The 24,517-nt window shown below is 34.1% G+C and overlaps 2 protein-coding genes, 1 long non-coding RNA gene and 1 pseudogene across 3 annotated transcripts; all 4 read left to right on the top strand.

Annotated features, from left to right (window-relative positions):
* The first annotated feature begins 3,228 nt into the window (after nucleotides 1-3,228).
* LOC122592493 lies at nucleotides 3,229-4,614 on the top strand (annotated as a pseudogene).
* A 3,986-nt stretch (nucleotides 4,615-8,600) lies between these two features.
* Nucleotides 8,601-14,555, top strand: LOC122592492 (26S proteasome non-ATPase regulatory subunit 4 homolog). Its single transcript, XM_043764734.1, has 6 exons — nucleotides 8,601-8,697; nucleotides 8,825-8,864; nucleotides 8,952-9,056; nucleotides 9,144-9,249; nucleotides 10,381-10,492; nucleotides 13,620-14,555. The coding sequence occupies exons 2-6, from the start codon at nucleotides 8,844-8,846 to the stop codon at nucleotides 14,209-14,211; spliced, it is 936 nt and encodes a 311-aa protein (XP_043620669.1). The 5' UTR covers nucleotides 8,601-8,697; nucleotides 8,825-8,843; the 3' UTR covers nucleotides 14,212-14,555.
* A 76-nt stretch (nucleotides 14,556-14,631) lies between these two features.
* LOC122592494 (copper transporter 5.1-like) lies at nucleotides 14,632-15,054 on the top strand. Its single transcript, XM_043764735.1, has one exon. The coding sequence runs from the start codon at nucleotides 14,681-14,683 to the stop codon at nucleotides 15,002-15,004; it is 324 nt and encodes a 107-aa protein (XP_043620670.1). The 5' UTR covers nucleotides 14,632-14,680; the 3' UTR covers nucleotides 15,005-15,054.
* Nucleotides 15,055-23,336: 8,282 nt separating this feature from the next.
* Nucleotides 23,337-24,012, top strand: LOC122590759. The gene is made up of 3 exons (XR_006322594.1): nucleotides 23,337-23,393; nucleotides 23,470-23,509; nucleotides 23,782-24,012. It is a non-coding gene; the product is annotated as an uncharacterized LOC122590759 (long non-coding RNA).
* The last annotated feature ends 505 nt before the right edge of the window (nucleotides 24,013-24,517 follow it).

Here is a 24,517-nt window from a genome sequence, read left to right as displayed (position 1 = left end):
GGGTTTATATGCAAATTATAAGCATATATAAACTCTCTCATGAAATGAAAATATAACCTTTTGACCAAATAATTATTGTTTGTTCTAATACCTATATTCTCTATAAAATAAGTTACTTACTCCCTCCGTCCCACTAAACTTGTCCACTTTTTGATTTTCAAAGTCAAACTTTACGAACTTTGACCATAAATATTTTTATTTGTGTTATATAATAGTTGATAAAAGTTATACCAATAAAACACACATCTAAAACACAATCAATTCATATAACTTTCATCAAATGTTATATAATATAAACAAAAATATTTATGGTCAAAGTTCATAAAGTTTGACTTTGAAAATATAAAAGTGGACAACTTTAGTGGGATGGAGGGAGTATGTTTTATTATATTGAATGATTATTATGTGCCATTAATGATTGTTTTTCTAAAGATGAGGTTTGTTTATATTGTGTATTTCAAACTCCTTTAGATGCATTGTTTGAATATTTTTTGCTAGTAATATTTAAAAGGGAGCAACCAATCTTCAAGACAATTTCTTTTGAATCATGGTGTGAAGATTTTCTATAACTTTTTTTCACTTGAGATTTCCAATTAGGTTGTTACTAATAAAAATTTTGTTTAAAACATCGCGTGCAACATTTAGTTTTTATAGATTTCAAGCCCGAATAACGGAACAATGTTTTTTAAGAGACTAGTAAAAGCCCCCAAAATTGGTCTAGCCTGGAGCCACCAAAAAGGTTAAGTCGACACTGGATTAGGAGGTTTCCATCTAATTACTTTCTTTTTCATATATAATTAAAATTATGAAAAGAACCAATTTAAAATAGATATACCATTAAATAATAAATGTATCCAAAGTTAACTTTTAAATAAATACTAAAAATCATAAAACTGAATTAGAGGAAAACTAAAGAAACGAGAATTCAATTCTATATACTATAGATAAGGAAAGCAATGGACTTGAATAATTTATGAAACCCAATATAACCTTTTGTCCTTATTCTACTTTGCATATTGGCCACTCATTTCATTTCAATTTTCATTACCCATCACAATCCCATCCGTAAATCACATATATCATTGATCTTTCGCATCATCAAGTAAAAAACCTGCAGCTTCTTCTTCTCTTTCATCAAGTAAAGAAACTGACTGATCAAAAAGATAAAGAAAATCGAAGAGAATCATGTGTTTATCCAAACTCGTACGAGTTTACGAGTCCCACGAATCGGACTGAGTCAAGTGAAAAATCTCAAGTCAATGTTCGAGTCAAGCACAACTAAGAGTTGATTTTTTTAGGTGAAAACCGACTTGACTCGTTAAAAGTATGACAACTATTAATATCCTTGTGTCAGAGTATTAAGTAACAAAATCTGTGTTTGTTGACCTCGATTATCAGGCGAATGCAAGAAACAAAAAAGCATTAGTACATAAGTTTGCAAGATCAGTTTTCCTTTGTAGAATGTACCCATGCGTTGAGATTGTAGGCAGACTAATCACAAAGGTGGCAAAAACTTGAATATGAATGTTAAACATATATTTTAATGGTTAAACATAAATAAAATCATGCTATTAGTATTACATCTATCTATACTACTATATAAAGCAAACTGCCATTTTCCTTTAAGTAATTAAGAACTTGAAATGATCATATTACCCTTCTTATTTGTTCACTAATTTAAACATCTTTACCTATATACCTATAATACCTTTAATAAAATAAACTACAACATAGATTCTCCAATCCTTAAATAACCATATTAACCCTTACCGCCGCACATCATCGCCACAATTGCCGTAGCCACACCTTTGTCGTTACCACCATCACCGCTGCATCGCGCGGACACCCCGTCTCGTACTCATATACGTAGAACATTTCAATTATCCCTCACATTTTAAGATTTTCTTAAGTTTAATTAAGAGAAGAGAAGATCTTGACCATCCATTTTTAACATTATAAATTTAGACCATTTATTTTCGTACTAGAAAAAAGACAATATAGTCAATAAATGTGGTCTATACACATCTATATTCTGAGGCTAAAAGGAGTGGGGCGCGGTGAGAGGCGAACCACCCTGGTTTGCCGTCCGGTTTGCTTGCTACACCACCCCCCATCGGCGATCCCCCCTCCAAGCGACCTCCGCGGGTTGCTTCATTTGCGTTTGAGCATTGCTTGCTTTTTCAAACAAGCCGTTGGGAAAGACACTTTTTAGTAAAAACAAAAAAAAATTTCTTTTTATAATTTATTTTCCATCTACATTTTCCATTTATATATATACCAATACATCTCACATTATTCTACATCTACATTTTCACTTTTATTCACACACTTCTACTTATCACAATATATTCATATACAAACCAAATATTATCTTATAAATATGGATGATGATGTATTTGATTTACTTTCGACATCAAGTTCCGATTCTAGTTCCAACGGTTTAACGGATCTAGATGTAGCAATCGATAACGTGGTTGTTATGACTATCGGTACGATGCTTCAAGCCCCGAAGGAAGAGAACTACGAAGGTAGGCCATTTTTTAAAAAGGCGGTTGTACAACGTCGCCGGGACGAGGCAAGCGAGCGGTTGATGCGCTTTTACTTTAATGAGGACCTAGTATATTTCGCGGGGGAATTTAGACGGCGTTATCATATGAGTAGGCGCCTATTTTTGAGGATTACAAGTGATTTGGAACAAGAGTACCGGTATTTTCAACAAAGAGTTGATTGTCGTGGGAGATTAGTTTTCACCGCGATACAAAAGTATACTTCTGCTCTTGGTTATTTAGCATATGGCACGAGCGTTGACTCATTTGACGAGAACTTTGAGATGTCGGCTAGGACCTTACGTGATCTGAACCATACAGGAGCACATAAGAAAAGTTGGGTAAAGAGCGTATTATTGCTGAAACTGGGGCTGAGCAGCATGGAGTTGCAACTACCTCTGTGTGTGCCCGGTTAACGCTGCAGTATATTATTTATATCTATGAAAAGACGGTCACTTAATATGTTCATAGTGAAGCTCAGAGTTTTGTTTGTCCACCTATCGCTGATTTGAAATTTCCCAACTGTTTAAAGACAAATGTAATTAAACTTCGCTTGCTTTCCAAACATTAGACTGATTTCCCTGGTGATTTAGTTCATTTTGATGTTTTTCAATATAACAATTACTCTTTTTTCGGCTGATGTACGTGTACCAACTCAAAAAAACGATAGATGTCACAAGTGTACCAACTCAAAAAATAAAGGTCCTATTTCACTGACCTATTATGACGGAAATTCCAAACGTCCTTATGAGGGGACTCTCGATAATCAAGTGTCCTATTATACTACCAAATAACCGGACATCAAATACTAAAGTCCTATAATGTATTTTATAAGGACCCATATTTTAAGTGTCATATTAAGCTATTTGATAATAGGACCCCAAACATCCATCCGTCCTATTACATAGTTTTTTAGGACGCCCGTTTAATTGCTTGTATCATAGTATGGCCTGAAACACTTATTGGTCCTATTAAATAGCTTGTTAGGACCCTCTTTTAATAGCTTCTTAGGAAAATGGTCCTAAAAAGCCTGTTTTGTTAAAAGTTGGCACACCAGAATCAGAGTTACAAGATGTAAGAGCTTTTGCAGAGTGGATTCTTCAAGTGGGGGATGGTGTTTTAGGTGGTGATAATGATGGTGAAGCCGACATTGAAATCCCACATGAGTTACTAATTCATGATACTGTAGATCCTCTACAATCACTTATAGAATTCACCTATCCGGATATGCTAAACAGCCTACAAGATCCCATGTTTTTCCAACAAAGAGTAATCTTAGCACCAACCCATGAAGTAGTTGGATGTATCAATGAAAAATTGTTGGAAATGATGCCTGGTGATTCTCAAACGTATCTGAGTTCAAATTCATCAGAACAAAGTACAGAAATTGATGCGAGTTCAGATTCATCAGAACAAAGTACAGAAATTGATGCTGCTCTCTTCTCCACCGAGGTTAATAATAGCCTTAAATTATCAGGGCTACTAAATCACCGATTGGTTTTAAAATTGGGTGCTCCAGTCATGTTATTAAGGAATCTGGATCAACAAAATGGCTTGTGTAACGGAACACGTTTACAAGTTGTTAAATTGGGAAAGCATGTTATTGAAGCAAAAAATATAACAGGAACTAACCTTGGTCATCACACTCTTATTTCAAGACTAAAGATGACTTCGTCCGATAAAAGAATTCCTGTGAAGATCTGCTGCAAACAATTCCCAATTTCTGTTTGTTTTGCAATGACAATTAACAAAAGCCAAGGTCAATCACTTGATCGTGTAGGGCTCTATCATCCACGTCCAGTTTTCAGCCATGGACAATTGTACGTTGCACTATCAAGGGTTAAAAGTAAGAAAGGGTTGAAGATTTTAATAACCGATGAGCAGAAATGTCATGAACATCACTAAGAATGTCGTTTTTAAAGAAGTGCTACAATCTCTTGGGTAAATATTTTTTATTCATTATGTTTTTAGTACTTCATCAGATCTACATTTGTTTTTTAGAACTCATGTATTTTGGAACTTAAATCTTATTATCTTTGATGGATGAAAATGCATTTTCCTTATTTGATATCTTCCATATTCAGAAATTTGCACACGATAATCAATCCAACTTCCATATTTAGTTGCAATAAACACTATATTTCTAACTGTAGTAGGTATATAAGCGCAGCATAGACACATGGTGTTACAAGAAAAGTTACATTAGGATTGAACGGATAAAACCGATTTTAAACCAATGTGCATAATTAGTGTTTGTAAAAAGTTACAAAAACCCTACTTCATCATAGTCATTTTTGCCCCTCTTAATACATTAATACAAAAATATATATATATATATCTCAGACTCAATCCGCTTACCTTGCTGACAGAAACATACTTGACGGCCCTTTAATGTTGAATGAAATTGTATCTTGGCTAAAGAAAAACATACGTGAAGCTTTCTGCTTCAAGATAGATTTTGAGAAAGCGTTTGATTCGGTGAATTGGGAGTTTCTATTGTCAATCATGGAACAAATGGGATTCCCTGATCGATGGGTAATATGGATAAAAAGTTTGCTTCATTCGACTAGGTCGGCGGTGCTTGTAAATGGATGTCCAACAAAAGAGTTCAACTGTGAGAGGGGTGATCCTCTCTCACCCTTCCTGTTCATAATCGCCATGGAGGCTTTCTCCAATATCATCCAGAATGCTTCGAACTTGGGCTTAATCATGGGAATCAAGCTTCCAAACTTCGGTCCAACTTTATCTCATCTCTTATACGCAGATGATGTGATTTTGATCGGCTCCTGGTCTGCTACTTACCTCCAAAACATTAGGAGGATTATGAGATGTTTTTATATGGTTTCAGACCTAAAAATAAATCTACAAAAATCGGTTTTTTATGGGCTGAACTTATCTCCTGATAAATCCCAACTCTCAGCCAATATTCTCAACTGTGGTATTGGAAACTTCCCCATAACCTACCTCAGCCTACCGGTTGGATCAAACATGAACTTGATAAAAAAAATTGGCTCCCCGTCATTCAAACATTTGAATCCCGCCTCTCACAATGGAAGGCCGCATCCCTCTCCATTGGGGGCAGAATCACTTTAATTCGTTCTGTGCTTGATAGTCTCCCAACCTATTATTTCTCGTTGTTTAAAGCCCCGGTATGTGTTATTTCTAAACTTGAAACAATTCGAACATTTTTTTGGGGGGTACTTTAAATGGTTGCAAGAAAATACCATGGGTCTCCTGGGATAGGGTAATTGCTCTACTTGAATCGGGAGGGCTTGGGCTGGGATGCTTACAAACAAAGAATTTAGCTCTTTTATCAAAATGGTGGTGGCGCTTCCGTAAAGATTCATGTAGTCTTTGGGGACGTGTCATCAATTCGATCCATTGTTCAAAAAAGAACTGTCAACCGATACCATCTCGTTCTGTCATCACGGGAGTATGGAAGAATATTTCCAATTTAAATTCCCATCTATGCCATTACGACGTGGCCTTGGAGAAATTATTTGCAGGAAAAGTAGGAAAAGGCGACACCATTCGGTTTTGGATTGACTTGTGGAAGGGTAACAAACCGTTCTTTGAGGCCTACCCAGAATTATTCAAGCCGGAGAAGAATAAAGGTTGTTCAATAAAGGATAGATGCACAGGAAATGGTCGTTTTTCGCAATGGGAGTGGAACTGGTTAAGACCTCCATCGAATCCATCTGAGCTACAACAGCTTCATGATATGATAAGTTAGATTTCTGGAGTTACTCTTCACAACACAGAAGACTCGTGGAGCTGGATACAAGACGATTCCGGGCACTTCACCGTGAAATCTATGAAGACACTTCTACAATCTGCCACACATGGACCGCATCACTGGAGGTTTCCCTGGAACCGATTGGCACCCTTGAAGGCCAACATTCTCGGATGGAGAATAGAGATGAATAGGATACCAACGAAAGATCTACTGCAAAAAAGGAATATTGTGCTACCATCCAACGGATGTCCCATATGTAATCAGTTTGACGAGTCGGTCGACCACTTATTCCTCCAATGCTCCTTTGCTTCAACTCTCTGGAACTTCACTCCCATGTGGTGTAAACTCCCTCACACCAGACCCACATGCTTCAAGGATTTGTTCGAGACACATAAACATCCAATGCTAAACCCAGCAAATGGCAAGGCCATCAATCTCATAATACTAGCCTACTGTTGGGTAATTTGGAAAAGTCAAAACGAGTGTGTTTTTTCCAACAAGACGCCTTCAACACGGTTTGCTGCTAAGGAAATCAAGACAACGAGCTTTCTCTGGTTTACAAACAGATCAACAAAACGCCGAGTTGAATGGAACAACTGGAGTACTTTTAATATTTAACTTCTATCTCATGTATGAATCCGTTGCTCTCATGTTTCCATTCTTTTACCCGTGTTTGTAATCCCTAGCATCTCGCTAGTTTTTGTTTAAATAAATATAAATCTGAATGTTCCAAAAAAAAAAATACAAAATATATCACTTGCCTTCCAAGCTATACCATTCCCAAAAAACATAATCTTATAACTAGCAAACCATTAAGTTTTTTTTTACATCCACTTCAACAAACACTAAATACCGCTTTCCCCACTTGAATGCTTTTACGCTGCATTCTTGAGTTATTTTTTCAAAAGAAAAAAAAAGGAAAGATAAGAAATCTAACTTTTTTGCATGAGTTTTTCATCCAAAAGAAAAGAAAGTGTAGGGAAGTAAAAGTTTGAGATTTTTCATCAAAAAACTTTCTGGCCAAAAATGGCCTAATTTGGATGGAAAAGTGTGTGTGTATGATTGTCTCCTCACTCTCTACTCCTTCTTCGATCTAATCATCAGGTATTAGGTCTTGTTTCTTATCACCAGTTTTTTTCATCCAAAAAGTTAGGGTTTGTCAAAAAAAAAGAAATTGAAAGGGGTTTTGTGATACTAGTGATTGTATGTGTCATGAGCACTGCTATATGACTATATATATATATATACATATATATATTTTCTGCTTTGTACAGCTTACATGTTCCACCTCAATTGATCCTTCATCAACACACTCAAATGAAATGGTACTTGGTATCTATATGCTTACTTTGCCCATGAAATGATGGGTTTCTTTATCAACGCAATTTGGTTTTGAACCTGTAATCTCATCGACTATGTTTCTCAACCACAATGCATGTCATGTTGATGACATGGTCGCCAGAACTCTGCCTCAGATGAGGAAAGTGATTAATAATGATTAATAATTTAATACAAGTATATATTTAAAGATGTTCTTGGTCATACCAAAATTACTAAACAATAATATTAAATTAATAATTTTTTTAAAATTAAATTAAAGTGTAATTGATAATAAAAAATTAAATGATTAATAATGATTAATAATTTAATACAAGTATATATTTAAAGATAAGGATTAAGGCATTAACAAGACGAGGCTGATCTCCACCACACATCTGTTGACGACACAACCCCTAATAAAAGAGAAACAATTCGTCTGGTCTCTTTACCTTAGGGTTTCATACGCAATTTATTTATTTCTTTTGGAAAGTACGCAACTTATTTAATCGGTATATGGTTGGCAGCATAGTTGTTAGACTTTTACGAGTCACGAGTTGACTCTTACGAGCCGAGTCGGTTTATACAAAAAACGAGGCGACTCGCTAGGTGACTCTTTTTTCTCTTGACTCTTACGAGTCGCGATGTAAATTGTCAACGAGTCAATACGAGTCACAAATTTATGTTTGTTTTAGTTTGATAATATGATTATATACCATATATCATATTTATGCTTACATTATTTTGTATGTTATATATATGTTTTTGATCATTTTCGTACGAATTTGGAGATAAACCGTAAAATTATGACTCAAAAGTATCAAATATGTGATATTTTGGTAATATATTAAGATAAACTTATTATTTGTTTACAAATACGTCACATATATATATAAATTATACAAATATTACGTAGTATATAAAGTCGACAACTATGATTGGCAGCCCCTCTTATTTTTTCCATCGATAAAATCTAATATCTGTTGATCTAATAATAATAATAATAATAATAATAAAAATTTGCTGATGATTCCAGGTGCTAATTTATCTTGACTGAATCGCGGATCCTAGTTCCTTTTTTGGATCAACCCACCCGCTGTAAGTTATCAATATAATTTTTTTTCTTTTTTAATTTCAAGTCTCATCATGTTTTCCGATCTTGTATGATTGATATGTTTTATACGATGACGATGCTTTTCTAAATTTGATTACTTTTTTTCTGCAGGTACCGTACCTTGAATCTCATGGCGGCCGCCGACCCCGAAGTATATTCATCTTATTCTTTCTTCTTTCAAGCTATTAAATTACGTATTAAATTTCAAAATCAACTATCTGTGTGTGTGTGTATATAGGTTACAGTTATTTTGATTGACAATTCTGAAAGGGTGCTCATGCATAGTGAAATCTATGAAGCTCAACAGGAGGCTATTAAGTTCTATTGTAAAACTAAATTTAAGGTTGGCATTGCCAAAAACTAACACATGTTCATTTATGTTGACAATTCTTTGAAACTACATATTGAAATTGTTTTTTTCTGTCGACAGTGTAATCCAGAGAATAATGTGGGCTTAATGCCAATGGCTAAACATCATGCTCTTATGGTTTCCCCTACTCGTGATCTTTCAAAAATCCTACGCTTCCTTGACATTGGATCGATTTCCTTTTAGTTATATATATATATATATATGGGAACACATGTTTTTTTTTTTTTTTCATTCACATGTGAAACGTTATAAAATCATATGTTGTGGAAGAAATTTTTTTCCGAAATCTTGTATATAATCGTTTGTCACATGTGAACAAAAAACATGAAAAAAATTCATTCACAAGTTCATAAAAAGGCTAATTTGAAGGTTTCTTAAAAACTACATTTTAATATATTAAAAGTCCATAAAACTGACATAGTGCTTAACTAATTATCATTCTTTAAGTGTTTAACAACACATTGATCCGTCAAAATTGAAAAAATCACAGTTTTTTGTTGGATGCATCATTTTGATGAATATGCATCCAAGATAGATGCACAAAACAAAAAACGTGATTTTTTCGATTTTGACGGATCAATGGGTTAGTTAAACACTTGAATAATGATAATTAGTTAAGCACTATGTTAGTTTTATGGACTTTTAATGCATCAAAATGATATTTTTATGTGTTCTCACCATTCTTATTTTTCTTATTTTATAAGTGTTCTCAATGGAGTGTTACCCTATATAGGGTGACTATCAAATGAGAATGAAATTCAAAATGAGAACACTTAAAAATGTGGTCTTAAACACTTAAATAATGATAATTAGTTAAGCACTATATATTACACATACATTATATATTAGGTTAACGTGAGAATCAAAACAAGTCTGAGAATCATTATTTTTGGGTTTTTAATCTTTTAATTTATTGAGTTTTTATTCTTTTATCTTTTTTTAATAAAAACTCATTTTCAAAATATTTTTTAAAAAAAATAAAATAAAATTTAAATGGTTTGTGTTGAAAATGGATGGAAACAGTACGAGCGTTGCTCTTATCCAATATAAAGGGGTTTGCGTTGCTCTTATCCAATATAAAGGGGTTGTCACAAGACGCATATAGAAATGGTATGGATTTGATGGGCGGGACGGGCGTAGCCCTTGCTTTTAGAAATGATTTTCTAGTGGTTCTCAGAGTTCTCTCCCTTGTTTTGGTTCTTACTTGATCACTTCACTACATATAATATGTATATATATATATATGTTATGTATGTATATTTGATTGAATTGATAAGGGTATATGCTTGTTTCTCAGATGTATGTTATATGGGTGAGGTGGAAGCTATACGTGGGATACATGGTGCATGTTCAATTCTCTCCAAGAGTCCCTTACATATGAAGAAGAGGATACTTATGTTTGTAGGAGGGTATGTAATTCAATGCTTACACAAACACTCACTTACTATTGCTTTCTATGTCATCGTTGCTTTCTATGCTGTTAACACTCAGATATCGGTTATCGCGGCTCAGCACCGATATTTATTATATCAGTTATCACAGTAGGATAGCGGTTGGGATAGCGGTAATACTTCATAGAAAGATTAAAAGTGAAGCATTAAATTGTCAATATTTGATAGATTAGTGTTAATAATAGTAAAAGTTAGTGCTTAATAAAAACCTGTAAAACCGCTCTTACCACTATTTTGACCCATATATATTAGCTGTATTATCAATAGTGGTGCTATGGCGGCGCTATAGCGGTTAGCGGTCCTCAAGCAAAAAGCAGTCAAAATAGCGGTCCCGCTATTAGCGGCGCCCGACGCTATTTTACCGATACAGTGCTATAGCGGTCCAAAAAGTGGTAAAATAGCGGTGCTATATGGTTTTTTTTTTTTTTTGTCCCAAACTTGAAAGCACTAATTTTTGCAAGTAGTAACACTAAAGTTTTAAATATTGACACTTTTAAGCTTGACTTTTGCTATTTCTATTAAGTATAAAGTATTAATTGATATTTTTATTAAATATTAAGTATTAAGAATTATATATATATATTGCATAATATTTTAATTCCCGCTATACCACCGCTATCTCACCGCTATAACCAATATAGCATATAGCGGAACTTGACCACTACACCGCTATTTTAGTAATTAACTACTTAGTATATTAGGTGGAATATCGGTAGATTAACACCCATCAATAATATCGTGACAGCATTCTGACTGATATTTTAGAGAATGACCGTAACCACTACAGCACAGCTATAGCGGTGAATCTGTGATAGATAACATAGACTATTTTATTTCATCAATAAGCAACAAAAGGTTACAGTGATTCTTTTTCGACCAGCTCACATCCTAATGTATAAAAGAAACATGATTTACATACTAAAATAAACAACCAACTTTCCTAGAACTAAGCTGAAGACTTGGCACTCCAAGTAACGTCTCTCAAGTGACATTTTTATCAAATTGGTCCACTCTTCCAGCTCAGCAGCCACATCATCCTACACTCTCCTCCTGATGCTAGTATTCCTTGTCGACTTCATGACTGCCCACCGACTCTTTCATCTCGGCAAATTTCAGTTTCGGTAATGGCATTCATAAGAATGCCAACTTTCTGCTTTGTACTGGTTACAAGTTCCACCTCAATACTTTTTCCATGTCAATTGATCTTTCATCAACACATTCTCAAATGAAATGGTGCTTAGTATCTATATGCTTACTTCACTCATGAAATGATGGGTTTCTTTATCAACGCAATTTGGTCCCGTAGTTTCATTGACTATGTTTCTCAACCACAAGTCCACAATGCTTGGCATGTTGATGACATGGTCGCCATAACTCTGCCTCACACGAGGAAAGTGAAATGGTTCGTTGTTTTTGGTATGACCAAGTAGTGCCTTTCCTTATTTCCATGTTATCCCCATAGTTTACTGTTGGCGTAGCTGACCAATTTGCTATCTTCTCGGCCTCATACTTCAGACCAGTTTGAACCGTGCCTTCCAAATTTCTTAACACATGCTTTGCTGCTGCTTGGTGGCTTTCCTTCGGACTCTCCATGAATCAACTGAACACCCCAACATTATAATTGATAGCAGGACGGTGTGCAGTAGATACCTTAGACTCCCAATTGCCTGTCTGTACTGAGTTGCATCAACCTTTGTTCCATCTTCATCTTTTTTTAATTGCAACTTATGTGGGTAACTAATGAGTTACACTTTTCTATTTCTGCCATCTTCAGAATTTTTTTAGCATAGGCAGTTTGTTGAAGAATTATTCCACCATCATTTTGTTGCACCTTTATACCCAAGTCCCAAAAAATAAGTCAAGAAACCAAGATCACTCATCAATATTCTTTTGCATTGAACCGCTCACAATAAGATCATCTACATAAACCCCCCAATATCAGTAGTAAATTACCTCGCTTTTACACATCTTGTTCTTGACAACACTTCATGAACCCGATCTTGATGTCTTGTCTAACTTTTAGTTCCACATTCTCGATGTTTGCTTCAACCCGTAATGTGTAACTGTTAAACTCTTTCTTTGCCTTTTACATCGAAACCTTCTGGCAGAGACATGTTACATGTAGATAGATGAATTATCAGTTTATCACACGTACCACATGATTAACTCTATATATGCATGTGCAGATAAAATTATTAAGAAATACTTTTAAACGCAATTCCTGATAATTATTAAACCAAATTCTTTCTACTAAAAAAAATTATTTGTATCTTATACTTGTGATATACAACATATACAATTTATAATATATATTACCATGGAATAGTAATTCTAACCATATACTTTGGACTTATTTTAATAGAATAGATATCTATCTAAACGCATTTTATTTCTATAAATAAATTGGAAAAAGTTTCAATATTAAAATAATTTAATAACACTGTTGGGACTAAAGTGCCACGAGACATTCGAATATTGTTCTCATGTAATTTCAAAATGTCTCCAATCCTGTTTTAGTTGTACAAACAATGGAGTTTACGATGGAAACCATCTTTATATATACCAAAGTTGAAATTAATATACTATCAACAATATTTATCTATCGCATTATCGCTGATGAACACCTAATAGCTTAAATTTTTAATTATATCATTCTAAAAACTTTGTTAATCGTGAAAAAAGCTTATTAATAAATTGGGCTGCAGTTTTAATCTTATTTCTATTTAAAATCAAAACATTCAATAACAAAATTACTAAAAACGTAGAATAAAATAATTTTTTTTTATCAAATTTATATTTCACTTATAAAAACTGAGTGTTAATATATACTGATCATAAAAAACTTGCAAATAAGTGACACGGTTATAAATCTAGTTCTATAAAATGTTATATATTTTTATAATAAATTGCTATTAAATAACAAGATTGTATCTCTATCAATTAGAGATGCAAGTGGCGGGGAAAAGTTGACATGTGGCATTCAAAGTGTTGCTTCGTCATTTCTCCATTTCCCCAATCCTGTTTTAGTGTATTTGCTAATATTTATATGTTTGCTTATCTAGTTATTGTGTTTCTTTGCTGCTAGGCCTATAAATATGCATATAGGAGATGAAGATGAATATGGAAATTATCTCAAACATCAGGGTGTAGCTTTAGATGTTGTCAATTTCTTTTTAGTGGACATAGCTTTTGCGTGCTCTAGTTTATTATTTGGTGAATACTGTTATGCAAGGAGGGAGCTTGGTGAACTTGTTACCATTGTCAATGACAATGGCAACAGCCACATAGTAGATGTTAAAGATGAATCTTCTGTTATTAAGATCTTATCCGATTCTATTTTAAAAGACCATCTCCATTACATTGAGAAGAAAACTGCTGCAGACGCTGAAGCATCCAGAATCCAGTTTGTTAAACCAGAGTCGAAGAATGAAAGTGCTGCAGATGATGAATATTTTCAAGCACCGGGAACTGAATATGTCAAACAATACCCAGCAAAAAAGACTCCCCATATAGATTCTAAAATCAGAGAAGATTTAAGCCGTTGCAGAATAGGTAAACAAGGGTTGGACCCGTCTCACAATGAGAAAAATCAGAAGCCAATGTTGAAACAAGTTTTGGAACTGTCTCACAATGATAAGAATAGATTTAAGCTGTTGCAGAATATGTTAGAAGAATAGATTTAAGCTGCTGCAGAATATGTTAGAAGAATAGATTTAAGCCGTTGCAGAATATGTTAGAAGAATAGATTTAAGCCGTAGCAGAATCTGGGAAACATTTCCCCCAAGCGACAGATCGGAAGCCCGGAGAGGATGAAGGTGAAGTCGGAAGCTCCCTGGTGTTGCTTAGTGTTTAACATTTTCCTGGTGCAGAATTGTTTATGTTTGTCTGCAAAACAAAACAAAACCATACAATATGAATCAATGTTTGTAATCATCATACTACTATACCCTCATCCTATCCGCTTGCGCGAATTTGTTAATCTGCTGAGTGTTTTCAATGACTTATTATGCATTACATATCATCACTATTGTGATCTTTAAATCCCCCTGCAATTGGTAGTCGGTTATTTATTTTTATTTATGCTACCGTCGTATTGTACTTGTGTGTTTAGTACGGATAAATGAATCCAAAAAGATTGAGTGGTATATGTGTACTACTGCCAGTACTAGACCACCTTTTTGGAAATTACCCTTGATTCAAAGCTCCAGTTTAAGCAAGCACAAGGAACCGGAAAACTCAACTATGATAGACTTGACCTTCTACTGGGGCAACAATGTCACACTACTTGTCGAATTATGGAAAACTGATTTGTGGTTCACTTACTTTCTTACTTTAGGGTCATTAATTTTCAGGGTAAACTCTACGATGTCTTTTAATGGTGGTGTGTTTGTGGCAACCGTAGCTGGAATGGCTGTTGGATACTGGTTGTTTAGGAGTGCGAATGATGAACAAATTATGCTAGCTTGTTGATGATTCTTGTGCTTGTTGTTGATCTTTCTCTGTATCTATGTTTGATGTGAGTCATGGAATGAAATCTTCGTTTGAAAGAAACATGTAGTATGCATGTACGTGTCATGTTTCTTTACAATATATGCAATTTCTAAACTGCAAGACACCCAACATGGCAACATATATCGACTTGTAAGGAAAAGAAATTAAAAAAAAAAAACAAAACAAAACAGTGAGACACACAAGCCTGTTTTGACCCATTACCCAACTTATCCAACATACCAATTTAGAGAACCTTTTGATATCAAAAAATTCTTTGAGAACATTTTGATATCTTCTCATTCATAGGAAGAAAGATGAGATTTAGAATGGTTTGATCTCCTCGTGTTACTATTGACGCTGCTCTTCAACTCTCAAAGAGATGAGTTCACTTTCATGTTGCTGTAGTTGGCTTCTTGACATTAACTTTTTTGGGAACCATCTTCTAATGCTTTCAGGTAAGCTGGAAATATTCATGTACACGGAAAATGAAAACCAACATGTATAAGTACATCTAACATTACCTTTTGGAAATATATACTATGATCATGGTAGTAGATATTGACAGATTATGGGATTTATTATTTATATCATATATCAAAATATCAATGATAATTGATGGAGATAGATACGAAAAACATTAATCTATGCATTTGACATGGAAATTTCAAGCCATTTACTTACAAATGGATCGATTTATGTTCTATCTGTAACTCGTCAAATGGGTGGACTCAACAATGTCTGTTAAAAAAAAAAAGAAACAGGTCAAATGAGTTTCAAGTTGCCTGATGTGTATTCTTAAAGCATATAACAACCCCCTAAATCGTTTTGTATAAAGACTACATAATATGATAGTAATTTTTTGTGAATATATTCAACAAAGTAATTGTATAACAAAACTTAAACAAAACTTTTTCGAGTCAACCTGACCTGTACGATAAAATAAAAGGTTTGAACAAAGTTCATTTTACCTAACCCACCTGACCTGCCAATTTTGCTGCCTCTACATGTGGATGGACTCTCTTAAGATTCTCTTTGTATATGCAGTGGAAATGTAACTGTTAATAAAAACTTACAGATCCAGTAATTCAAAAAGTGCCCCCCGAGAGTTAAGGCCATAAGCTATTGAGTTGAATAGGCTGCACATGTTTTGGTGTCACTTCACCTAATATCTTAAGTCACCTGTCAAAGGTTTCAGCTTTTAGGAATAAAGGGATTAAGCGACCATTAACATAAGAAGCAACAGAATCATGCTAGTTTACGGATAAACTTAGAATGAAGAATGGAGATTTACCATTAGAGCAGCCATTCCAACACCAAGAACAGAAAGCCAGAATAACTTATGAGCCGGTTCATGAAGTCGTGAATACGGTTGACTCTACCAAATCTCCACGATCCTATAAGAATAAGTGTAGTAACCCCACCAACTCAATGCCTATATACTAAGAAAGGAACCAATGTGCCAAGAAGTGGCCCGGCTTAAATGCATCAAGGCAAAATGATAGGTTGTGCAGGTTGGGGCGTCGCCAAAGGGAAAACATGTCATTCATCATATGGTCAGATTGAGTTGATTATATCACTTTTTGTCCAAAATTTTCATACGGTTTATGCATAATTAGTGCATCAAATATGATTATTATTATTATTATTATTATTATTACTTTTAATAGGAATTTTACTTTTTTGGATACAAATGATATAGGAGATTTTATGCAATATACTTCGGTTGACTTTCAATGGATTCCTTTTAGCTGATTTGACCTGATTGACCAATATGAAGTAATAAACAACTCATATCAGCCTGTTAATAAGTAAACAGGGCAACAATTGCCACCTCTAGACACAACCTTTCAGGTTTTCCATTGCAGAATTGCACAAAGGCCATTTTTCATGATTTTGGTAGATTCCTATAATATCATGGTCTGTGATGTATCAATTATGTTTTTGGAGAGTGGTAGACTACCAACTAAAAGAACATACATGTTTTGAACTGAGGTAATATATGATAGCTAGGCAAACCATTAGATGATACAAATAGCTCTTCCCACATTTTACATGAGTTCCCTATTTTATTATCATGGAGGTGATGGAAGAAAGCATCAATACCTTCATGTCTGCTTAATTGTGGAATCGACTGAAAACCTGATCTGACATGCCTACTGCCATTTGAAGTAAGCTTCATGATTATAAGCTCTTTGAATTTTCGTTCCATTTTTTTGGATTATTGACTTATCATAAAAGCTCTCACCCAAAGAGTTATACACACGAACATAACTATAATTAATTTAATATAAAATTATCCTCCACTTTTCAACTCGAACGATACTTTTATAACTTGGTTCTTAACTCATAGGATGTTAGGTGATTGAATGTCTTCAAAGTTCAAACCACCTATGTATACACAAAGATGTCCCATGGAATACTATTTCGTTTCTAGCCCTCCATATTCTCCAGCATAAGTGGTTCAACAGTAAGCAAATGGCAATCTAATAGCATTCTCCTATATTGTTAATAAAAAGAGAGGAACTTTATCAATTTGGGTTGTCAAGGTAGACGGCAAATGGGTGGATGAGCCGGGTGATTTTAAATAAGCATTCTTTAACTTCTTTTCTGATACCTTCCAAAAAAAAAAAAAATTTCATATAAGTTTAAGTACTGTGAGTCTGCGCCTCTCGAATTTTCTCCTAATCAGTTTAAAAAGCTACTGACGTCCTAATCTGGAAGCGCGCACGTGAATGGTGTTGTCTTCAGCGGGAGCTCTCTCACAATTGTTAGATGTATTTAATTCAGTACCTTCTATGTCTTTTTTTTTTCCAGATTAATTGTTGTAACAAGGAAACGCTAAATCGCTCATTTGGTTATCATTCTTTCCATGTTTCGCCGAAAGAAATATCTTTAATTTGACTGTTATCGATTGATATTAATTAGCATTGTTTTCTGACATATATTTTTCGATTCAGCTTGGTAAAAAGTGAATCAAACATATAATGACACAACAAATCCACTTTGAAGATGATTTATTGATTGGTAAAGCTATTATTTATTAAGAGGACCAAAGACTAAGTTACTAAAGGTGTTGCATTTTATAACTTAAGCTACAAAACACTTAAGGTGTTGCATTAAGTTATCAGCATAGCATATCTATAATCTATATCTATATCTATATCTATAATACTATATAAAGCAGGACCCCTCTTTTTGAAATCTCAAATAATGATTTAAAGTACCTAATTTACCCTTATATGACCCTCTTAATAACGGATTAATAATACCATCCAATATACCCTCACAAGTAATTTTCCCCTCTTTCTCAGCACCACCGTCTCCTACCTCTCACCATTGCCGTCTTAATCAGTGCAACCATCTCCTTCAACAACACCACCATTGATTAATCAGTGCCTCTGTCTCTCTTGGCTGCACCACCACTGTGTATCACTGTTCGCCACCGTGGTTTTGGAGTGTATATTTCATCAGTGTCATCATCTCCTCCGCTGTTGTTTTGGACTATATATAATTCATGAGTGTCACTCCTGATCATCTCCGCCGTCTTTCCACCGATGTTGTGTGACTCTGATCACCTTCTGGTAATGTTTCTTCTAATATTAGTTACTTATTTATACAATGCATAAAAGGTGTTCGATAAAATTCTTGAGTGATTTTTTTTTTATTGATAGTTATTTTCTTGCAATTTACTGCAATTGATAACAATAACATTATCAAAATTACGCATGTGACCTGTTTTTTTCACTACTTAGATACCACTTACGCTTATAGTAACATGGTACACTTCGAGTTTTGGGCATTTACGTAAACTATCATAGATTAATGTATATAGTTTTCTGTTTCCCGACCTTTACATTAACACTGCATTCTTGAGATTTTTATTTGAAAGAAAGGAAAAGAAAAGAGAAGAAATCTTACCTTTTTGCATTCTTGTAAATTTTTTCTTAATGGATTCGAAAGTATAGGAAAGGAAAAATTAGGGCTTTTTCATCCAAAAATTTTATGGCCATTTTTGGATGGAAAAATTCTTTGATTATCTCCTCACCCTTTAAACCAACCTCACACACAAGACCCATGATGATGATGTGGTACTGATGACTGTAGCAGTGGAGGAGCTTGCTCTTAACATGGTGGAGACTTAAACCTTTATCCTTTTAGACTACTACTACCTTATTTTAGAACGGGTGGTTGCAGGTGGTGGTTGCATGGTGGAAGGTGGTGGTTTCATCCAATCTGATAGTTGAGCTTTTTATTTTCCTTTTCAACTCAAGAATGCATTTTTCTCCTATAACTTTCTATCCTTTCTCCCTTTATCAAATCTTCTCCTTTCTTTTCTTTCAATAAAAACTCAAAAATAGAGCATAAATGTTAGCTATAATGTAAGATGTAAGATATTAAAAGGTACTTTGATATGTTACAGGCATAAGTATATGTACATATATATATGTATATAGGTAATATCGTGTCGTTTGACCTTTGAAACTAAAACTTATGTATGTCCTAAATACTCAGAAAACCATTGCATAGTACATCCTGCACTTTGTCCAAATGTATAATTAATAACTTTCATAAATTACAATTCACACCATTCCATTCTATATTCAGGAGCCTGATCAAACTCATGGAACTGCAACTACAAAGGCCAACGACATAAGTATTGATTTGGCAAAAGGTGTGTGAGCTCTCACCTGATGGTTTACTTTTGGTTGGTTTTGGGTTGTATACAATTTATCTTTCACCTCCTGAACTAATACACACAAATTGTACACAGAAAAATGAAGACAATACCATCGAGATTACTATGCCCGGCGAAAGGATAATGCTAAAATGAGGAAATGCATGACTGGTGATGTTTCCCAACCTAATATTGATATACGCCTAGGTATTTACTTATTATTTATGATTATATATGCTACTAATTGTTGCTTTTTATATAATTTGTCTGCATTTTTTTTGCCTGACATTTTCGAATCATGTAGATATAAGAGACGAATACAACAAAGACTACAAGGCACAACAAAGGGCAAAGAAAAATACAGTACAACAAAGGGTCCCGTTTGGAGAGTTGACGAATCATTCACGGAATCGCTCATCGTATTACAGGACTACAAGGCAGAACATGATGCCAGCTCCCCAAACTACTCCACCAGTAGGGAATAAAGAAAATATAACACAATCCAACCAACATCTTTCTCTCAAACCGCCTAATCAAAATTCCCCTCTTACCTTATACAAAGGCGTCCAACCGAGGAGATCTTCATTGAACAAAATCCTTACAGAAAGTTGTGTTACACATGTAGCATCCACAAGTAAACAGAAACAACCAATGAATGATGACAATCGTATAGGCCTAGATACATTGGACGAGCCGGTGTACAATGAAATCCCCACCAATACCTTTCTAGCTGGATCTTCACGTCTGACTTCATCTGTCACACGTCACGCTTCCAAGGTAACTTACATTTATTAGTCATTATTTCATTTACTAATGTTATTATGATAGGTGACGAGGGCGAAAGTGATTAAAATATGTATTGTTATTATGATAGCTACCCATATATTATGTTGAGATGTTCATTTACCATCACCTGCACCAAATGAATTATCATCTAGAATTGGTTGTTGGTTAGCATGTGAAAAGAATGTAGATATGTTTTGTGCTTAAAAATAGGATCCCTTTTCAAACATATTCTTGCATCCCGTTGTCATCTTCGTGTCATACTCAAATGTATATGGCCACATATCTCAGTATATCTGACTCGAATGGAGTGTCTCCATTTGTATGCCACAGAGCAGATTGAGAATGGATGCATTCAGATTGTTGATAAACCAATGGATGTGATATGTGTATATAGCCACATATCTCAGTATATCTGACTCAAAGTATGCTGTATAATATTGTTATTTGTACCATCTTATATCAAATCTGTTTTTCTTATACGACTGCTTTTTTTCATCGATGTTTACAATTAGAAAATTTCTACTTTGTGTATTATTAGGGGGAACACACATACTGTCCTTCACCAGGTAATTCTAGAAATCACCATTTGAATTGTCATTTTTGTGTACATTAATTGAATCGTCCTTTGATAATTCTAGAAATCACCATTTGAATTGTCATTTTTATGTACATTAATTGAATCGTCCTTTGAATATGTGGTTATGTTCTCATGTCATAAGTTGTGTTACATGATTCGAATAATATGCAAGTTACTGTATTCTAGGTGTTTGATTTCCTTTTCAGTTTTGAGACTATGTCAATTGAGTTTGTTTAATTTTCTAAACATGATTTGGAGTAGAAAAGCTACTGCCGTGTGACAACCGAACGTTTCAAGATGCTAACTCAACTCCTTTGTCCTTACAAGTCATTCATTCTTGATTATTGGTGTATATATTATATTATAGATAGTAAAAATGCATTCATTTATCATTCACTGTTTTGATTTTCTTTTTGTTCAGGTTTGTTAGCGTTATCATCAGTTCTGGACTTGGTCCAATAGACGATCTCTCCTCATTTTCTTAAGGTAAAAACTCTTTTTGCTTATTATACATTAATGTTATGTAACTTAAATGTATTTGTATGCCGTTGCCATTCATGACAAGCTGATTGATGTTGTTACCCATTACTTTTAGACCTAAGTGTTTGTCCAACGACCCGTTTGACTAACAATAGAATGCTGCCCATTTGACCAACCTGTTTGAACATAGTACCCTACTACAACTGTTTGATTAGGACTCTGTCATGTGTTCTTGCTTTGGTCCTTTTCTACCAAGTCATTAAATGACTTGACATGTTTATCATTTGGTGGGCGCACACTTGCCTACTGATTTCTTGTGTAGATCTAACCATCATAGGTCCTACTTTAACCATCATAGGTCCTGCTTTAGGTTATTTAGTTTAAAATGTGAGTTATTTAGTGCAACTCAAAACTGGCAAGATAAGTTTACTGGAAGTTCTTTTGTCCCTTTTAATTATGTAAGAAACTGATGTATTGTACAATAATCAAATTTGTTGCTTTAGGTTCACCATTCATAGGTCCTGCTTGCGGTTATAATTGTGGTATATGTACTTGCATCATCTGATTGTTGCTTGTCACAGTTTGCAGGGAATATGTCGAGTCACTTCTATTATCAGCGGAACGGCCTAACCATCGTCTCATTCTTAGTACTTTTTAGAATGTAGATTCAAAACAATGGTGGTGTCTGGGAATGAAGATATGAACAACTCAGGGAATGAAGATTGGGTATATTGCAAAACAAAGACTTAATAATCCTATAATTCCAATGGATTTTATTTTAACAATTGCATAATTTATTTGTTACTTTTGAATAAGTGTCATACCGGTATTAGATCTTTGTGGACAATCATCCTCTAGATAGTATGTAACAATTTTGTTACTTTGATATTTAGAAATACATTATTAATGCTTTTGACGTAACAAATCAATGTGACCATTTCGGTTTTAAGGTTTTTGACGTGACAGATATGTAACTTCTCAAACTTCATGTTACCTAATACTTATTACACTTTGTAAATTGTCGTCATCACGACATATCACACGTTGTGAATTTTCGCCGCCGCATTGCGCGGGCATTATTCCTCGTGACAAGTAGTTGGAAGGAGGACATTTCTATAAACACCTCTCTTGGCCAACAAAAGATCATTTTCAATGAGCTATTAGACTTTTTATGCATCATTTCGGCTTTTTGGACTTTCTTTTGTTATCACTTTCGGCCGACTTGTTTTTTAGGCCCGTTCGAGTTTTGTCTTTCATTATATATGCATGTAGTTGGAGACTATTCGGTTATGAGATATATGAATAGTCATTTACTTCCTTTCACAATGCAGGTTAGTGTATGAATTTTCTTAATTTTCGGTTTTCTTTTAGAATCATGTGTGAATTTTCCTAATCTTCAATATTTTTTTAAAAATATAATGATTATTTAAAAAAAAAACTCACCGTTGTGAATCAAAAGTTTTGATTCATTATCTAGTTTTCGTTCTACATCATTTATAGACCTATCATGACTTTATGAGATAAGCTTATATAGAAATGTTGAAACTTATATTTTCACATGGCAAAAATACTTGTATAACTTGGAAAATAAAAAAAATAAAAATGGAACTTAGTGAACACCAAAAAGTTTTTTTTTATTTTTTACTCTTTTATTAAGATAATATAATAATGTTAAAAATGATTCGAGTGAGGTATCTTTTAGACCTTGGACACGGGCTTTTGAGTAATCAGCCTGAAACTCCCGCCCTTTTTATTAACAATAATAATAATTATAATTTGTTGATGATTTCAGGTGTTATTTGATCGTGAATCGCTTATGCTAATTTCTTTTTTTGACCCACCTACCCGCTGTAAGTTATCCAATTATCAATTTTTTTTTCTTTTTTGATGATGAATGTTTTAAATTTGATTACTTTTTTTCTGCAGGTACCGTACCTTAATCTTCATGGCGGCCGACGACGCCGAGGTATTTTCATCTTTTATTCTTTCTTCTTTTTTTTTTTATGCTATTAAATTTTCAAAACCAACTATCTATATGTGTGTATATATATATATACTGTGGGCCTATTCACAATGGCTTCAGGACAACTTAAACCTCTGCTTTATCCTACTCGTGATCTTTCCAAAATCCTACTCCCTTAAAAAATGGTTTGGCTTGGCTTCCTTCCAATTAGTTATATGCATATATATATATATATATATATCATGTATGTATGATTGACTATGTTTGTTTCTCAGATCTACAATATTCTGGTGAGGTGACATTTTCACACGGCGTTGGCGGTGCATGTTTAGTTTTTTCCAAGACTAATAGTCCGCTACATAGGAAAAGAAGGGTGCTTATGTTTGTCAGAGGGTATATGTATGTAAATTCTATGCTTAATTGTTTTAGCTCGTCTTATTCTTTTTAGAAATTAAACTAACTATATAAATCCATACAAAGTGTGACTTGTTTTGTTTGGTTACTGGGTAGGGGTGTTCAAGAAATCCAAATCCGTTCGTATCAACTTTTCAAATTTTTCGGATTTATCCAAAATTTACATGTACAGATATACTTGTACTGGCATTACAGCAAAGTCTTCATATGTTAACAATTTCTAAAGCATATATAAACACTTATAAATGTATAGAATTATAAAGTTCGCATTTGGTTGGTATGCGAGGAGAATAGGTGTCACAAAATTAGAAAAGAAAGTTTTCAATTATAAACGTTATTAACTTGAAATAATCCTCACACTTCTAAATGTGAGGATTTTGAAGTAATTCTTCACACTTCTAAATGTAATAATTTTTGTGTGATTCCTCACACCTTAAAATGTGATGATTTTGAAGTAATTCCTCACACTTTTAAGTGTGATAATTTTTGTGATTCCTCACACTTCAAAGTGTTAGGATTTTGGATTAATTCCTCGCACCTCGAAATGTGAGAATCTTTTAATGATTTTTCACACTTTGAAGTGTGAAATTTTGAGAT

This window comes from Erigeron canadensis, chromosome 3, assembly GCF_010389155.1.
Source record: "Erigeron canadensis isolate Cc75 chromosome 3, C_canadensis_v1, whole genome shotgun sequence".
NCBI classification, from domain to species: Eukaryota; Viridiplantae; Streptophyta; class Magnoliopsida; order Asterales; family Asteraceae; genus Erigeron; species Erigeron canadensis.
This window is presented reverse-complemented; position numbering and strand designations above follow the sequence as displayed.